Source organism: Eleutherodactylus coqui, chromosome 8 (assembly GCF_035609145.1).
Source record: "Eleutherodactylus coqui strain aEleCoq1 chromosome 8, aEleCoq1.hap1, whole genome shotgun sequence".
In the NCBI taxonomy this organism is placed as follows: domain Eukaryota; kingdom Metazoa; phylum Chordata; class Amphibia; order Anura; family Eleutherodactylidae; genus Eleutherodactylus; species Eleutherodactylus coqui.
Genome location: NC_089844.1, coordinates 178,768,913 through 178,774,273, shown reverse-complemented (window position 1 = coordinate 178,774,273; position 5,361 = coordinate 178,768,913). Strand labels below are relative to the sequence as shown.

Here is a 5,361-nt window from a genome sequence, read left to right as displayed (position 1 = left end):
AGGGCTACCATGTGTCTTTTACTGAGGAGAGCCTTATTTTTGGCCACTGTGCCATGTGGTCCAGATTGGTGGAGAGCTGCAGTGATGGCTGACCTGGAATTTTCTTCCATCTGCACATGTGATCTTTGGAGCTCAGCCTCAGTGATGATTGGATTCTTGGTCACCTCTCTTACCAAGGCCATTGCCCCCCAATGACTTAGTTTGGCAGGTCAATTAGCTGTAGGAAAAGTCCTGATTGTTCCAGACTTCTTCCATGTAAAAACTATGGAGACTGCTCTGTTTTTGGAAATTTCAGTGCAGAAGAAGATTTTTTGTAGCCTTCTCCAGATCTGTGCCTTCACACAATACTGTCTCTGAGCTCTACAGGCAGGTCTTTCCTCCTCATGGTTTGGTTTGGCCCTGATATACATTGTGAGCTGTGATACTTTATGTAGATAGGAAGGACGTCTTTTAAAATTACGTCCAGTCAACTGAATCTACCACAGGTAACTCCAATCCAGGTGTAGAAACATTTCAAAGATGATCAAGAGATGTAGGAGGGCCCCAGAGCTAAATTTCATATCAAGTGTCATACCAAAGGGTGTGAATACTTATGTCAATGCAAAATGTTATTTTTTTTTTTTTAAATCTCATTTGAACAATCTCATTTTTATTCACATAGTACATACAAATATAAATGAGCATTAAGAGTTTGTTGCATTACTTTACAAGTCGGCTTTGTTATGGGTAAACTGAATTTGCAAGTTTGTAAGTTATTTTTGTCTTGGAAATGTCGATATCCAATGAAAAAAATAGGATTGAATTTTAATCCCGATACCACAACTGAATCAGAAACCAGTTGAAACCACTGGGGTTTTTTTGTCTTTTTTTTTCTATAAAACCAAATGTTTTGAAAATTTGGCATTTGAGACCGAAAACATAAGCTTCAGATTGAACTGATGTTTGCCATGAAAATGTAGTATATTGTCTTTGTCAACATTGTTCAATGTAAAATCTTGAATAAAAAGTGATTTAATGAAGTAAAAAAACAAGAAACTCATATTATTTCTTTATAGGCCAAGACTGTTTAAACAATTTCTTCCCATTGGTCGGAGGCCCAATCCCCACCCATGCCCGAAAAAGAAGAGCATGTTAGCAGGACCAGGGGTCCCAAACCAGCAGAGGGGCATAAAATCCTATGTTTTGGCTGTTATTCTTCTTCCCTCTGAGCTCATAGTGTTACCACTAGAGGCCGGTTCTAACTCAAAAGGTTCTCGCATATCTGACAACACTTTTCATCATTATTCCCTCTTCAATAGGGTCTCCTCCATGGATGTAAGGAAGCTCTCTCAACCTAAATAATTGGGGGAGAAAAGAAAGGGAACTGGGAAAAAAGCAGTGTCCTGACAATATCAGCCTGACAAGATGCCCTGTCCACTTGAATGTGGAAGCTTTAGGTTAATTAGTCATTGAGGGGTTGGATGCTTTAAGATGGCTTAAACTGGGAGCTGATCTTCCAGCCCTCTGGTCTCGTGAGCTGAGGTATTGGTTGATGACTCTGTACTGGCAGCTAAGAAAGCATGTCAATTGGAGAGATATCAATCTTTTTTCATGCACTTTTCAGGTCCTCTGGAGTTCTGATAGTAATCTGTTGTGCCTTTTTAAATGCCTTTTTAAATGCAGTGAGGTCAAAGGAATAGCCATTTCACTGGGAGTCTTTTTGCCATCATGGCGTCTGTGAGAGGCTTCAATATGATCCTCATAGCTAATGTGCTTGGTGCTTTTTCTTGAAAGAGCAGTCATTTGTTATTTTCAAATAGGATTTTTTTGGACTTTGTATGCTTTCTGAAGGATAGCTGTGGTATCCACATAACTAAGTAGCCCACATTTAACATCTCGTGGAGGGACTGAGGGAGCAGGTCTTGGATGGAGAGCTTTATGTATACATTCAATGATAATCTTTCCCACTCTCTCTTCGCCTATCAGAGTTTGAAATGTTTGTGCGGCCACTGACTTAAAGGCCTCGGTTGCAGTAGATTCTGGAAGGCCTCTAATTCTAATATTCTTCCTGCTGCTCCTATTTTCCTGATCCTCCATGAAAAGAAGGGCTTGATTTAGGTGATCTTGTTTGGCTAATAAGTTGCTATGTATTGCTTTGCTTTGCTGAAATATTTCCTGCTCTGAATTTTCTAGTTCCTCCACCCTGCGGTATATGTGCTTGACATCTCTTTTGATATCAGCAAGTTCCTGTAATACTGGGGAGAGACAATATTTATTGGGACAGTATTTTCTTGGTGCAAGAACGAGAAATTGAACCTCTGTCTTGGTCTTCATCTTGGTCAGAATTCACTGTCCCTATCTAACTCAACCAGATCTTGGTCAGGCAGAGTTTCGTAAGTCACTTTAGATTTTGTGCAGCAGGAGAATGGTGCTTTCTTTTAAAGTATTTGTCCATTTCTATTTGTTTTTTATTAAGTTTTGGTGTATCTGCTGCATCTCTGCTCTTGTTTTTGTTACTTTTAACTATTAAAATTTGCTGAGTTCTGAGTGGTATCTATGTAATTGTTAGTTAAGCATAATTATTTTCTTGCAGTGTAATTTTGAAGAATAGCATTGTAAGGCTTTTCGGTATAGAAAGGATAGGATACTAGAACTGGTTTTGCGTCTTCTTCAGGACTCTTGTACTTGTAATTGTAATGATTGTTCAGCATGGGTTTGGCAACTTAGGTTGTACTTGAGACACACAGAATCTGTACACCAAATTACTAAGCATTGTTGAAGTGTCTCTGCGTATTTCTCCTGTACAGTGTTCAGGGGGGGGGGGGGGGGGGCAATATCTTAGCTAATTGGCTGAGCGCTCAGCCAATAGCTAAGGAGTAGCTGCTATTGGCTGAGCCCTCAGCCAATCTGCACAGCCCTTTCAGGAGGCGGGGATTTTTAAATCCCCATCTGCTGAAAGAGCTCAGTAGCAGTGCTGGGAGCCAGCCGGAGGACACGGCTGACAGCAGGAGAGGTGAGTAACTTTTTTATTATTTTTTTAACCACTTTTTTATGATTATCGGGGAAGGGCTTATATTTCAAGCCCTTCTCCGATAATCATTCTGCAGGGCTTGTCAGAAACCACTGCTTTTAATGGGATCAACAGCAGTGCCGATCCCATTGAAAGCAATGGGATAGCATGCCGCTGACTTCCGCCACAGCTGTGACAGCTGTGACAGCTGTGACAGAAGTCAGCGGCATTCTCCATATCTTTTCAATGGTGCTAGCGCTGCTGCCGCTGGCCCCATTGAAAAGACTGGCGATGTCGCAGCGATATCCCAGCGATTTTGGGATTTCTGCCTGCGTTTTTCTTGCACTGCGATGCGAGACTTTAACTTTAGAATCGCATCGCAGTGGAGAAAAAAACGCCAGTGGGTGGGAGCCCTTAAAGTCCAATTACTGTGCTTTTTCTGCAATTTTAGAAGAGCTACCTTAAGAATTAAACCTAATGATTAAACCATCTTTTTAAAGTGCAATAACACATCACAGTCAGCAAAGCCCTTGCCAGTTCAGGTATTTGTTGTGTTTTATCTTGAGCACATTTATTGCAACTAGTAAAGCCTTTGATTAGTTGTATCAAGTTTGCTTGAGACACCACTTTATTTGCAAATGGTTAAGTTTATGATGGATTCTATTCAGGCCATTGAATATTTCTGGGACTGCAGAAATTATTAAATGTGGCCCTTTTTGGTGGCTTTGGAGAAACCACTTGATGTATTAGTTGTGTTGAGCTATTTAATTTTGATATTTTTTTTTCGCAAAAAACTGAATGTTTGTAAATTTTGCCAAAAAACAAACTTCGGTGTGGAGGTTTTGTTGGTTTTTATTAATTTGCAATTTAGGTTTTATTTCTACATGTTAAAAGTAGGAAAACTGTTTTAGTTAACAGAAGTGCAAAATGTCCAAAAACCCTGATAGCAAAAGAGCTAAAATATACAAATGCTGTTTAATAGATTGTAAACAAAAAAAGAGTTATGTCAATTCTGAATGCTCATAAATACTACTTCCCCACAAATCCACATTATCCAAATAGGTTACCGGTTTTTTTTTCAGAATGCATTTGAAAAATGAGACAATACTTAGAGAATTTATTCTTCTTGGACTTTCCAGTGACCCAAAGACACAAGTTGCGCTTTTCATTCTCTTTACATTAGTGTATGCAGTTACGTTGATTGGAAATTTTCTCATCATTGTTCTAGTCCTGACAGATGCCAACCTTCATACTCCTATGTATTTCTTCCTTTCTAACCTGTCTTTTCTGGATCTTTGTTACTCTACTTCAACACTACCAAGAATGTTGATGGATTTGTTGTCCGTCAATAAAGTCATCTCTTATGGTGAATGTGCAGCACAAATGTATATTACCCTATCTTTAGGTGAAAGTGAATGTATTCTGCTTGTTATTATGGCCTATGATCGTTATGTGGCTATATGTTATCCATTGCATTACACCACCATTATGAGTAAGATGGTCTGCATTAGACTGGCAGCCGGTACATGGATTTGTGGATTCCTGTTGTCTATTTCCCATGTAGCTCTCACATTTAATATTGACACATGTGGACACAATGTAATAAATCACTTTGTATGTGACGTACCAGAAATATTATCACTGGGGTGTGAGAACATTATACTAGTGGAATTAATCATTTACATAGTTGGCATTATTATTCTTCTGACTCCTATAACCGTAATTGTAATATCTTATGTTAATATCATTCACAATATCTTAAAAATTGCATCATCATCTGGGCGGAGGAAGGCTTTTGCCACATGTGGATCTCATATGATGGTTGTGGTAATCTTTTATGGATCAGCAATGGCTTCCTACATGAAGCCGAGTTCGAGTTATCCACCTGGCACTGGTAAGGTGATTTCCATATTTAATGGAATTGTCACACCAATGTTAAATCCCATGATTTATACACTGAGAAACAATGATGTGAAAGCTGCATTTGCAAAATTAATTAAAAAATGAAAGTTTTATGATACTATTGTGATGGCCTATAATAAACAAAGTAAAATGGCTATTGCAAATATGTGCTTTTTCTACACTACTAACACATGCTGTCTCTTGAAATGCTAACTAACTCGCTCCCCCGCACCATCTATCCAAGATGGCACATTCCTCATCCAGAAATTCCAAGATAAGGACGTCGCCTCCTGGTGGAAGAGACCCATACAATGCAATAACCAATCAGCTACAGATTCGTACTTCATGACTTATTAACTATGCATACTATCTATAAAACCCCATGCAGCTTGATTAGATTAAAGAAGTTTAGTTTAACTGAGCTGTGTGTCAGGTTGTGATTCTTCTGTGTATGCACAGGCCCTTTTAAT

The 5,361-nt window shown here is 39.0% G+C and overlaps 1 protein-coding gene across 1 annotated transcript; it reads left to right on the top strand.

Moving 5' to 3' along the window:
* Positions 1-4,072: 4,072 nt before the first annotated feature.
* On the top strand, positions 4,073-4,996 carry LOC136577710 (olfactory receptor 2B2-like). Its single transcript, XM_066577627.1, has one exon. It carries the CDS (start codon positions 4,073-4,075, stop codon positions 4,994-4,996), a length of 924 nt encoding a protein of 307 aa, XP_066433724.1.
* The last annotated feature ends 365 nt before the right edge of the window (positions 4,997-5,361 follow it).

Excerpts from the sequence above, each read along its gene's own strand:
- LOC136577710 (XM_066577627.1), top strand. The coding sequence starts at position 4,073 with ATGCATTTGAAAAATGAGACAATACTTAGAGAATTTATTCTTCTTGGA.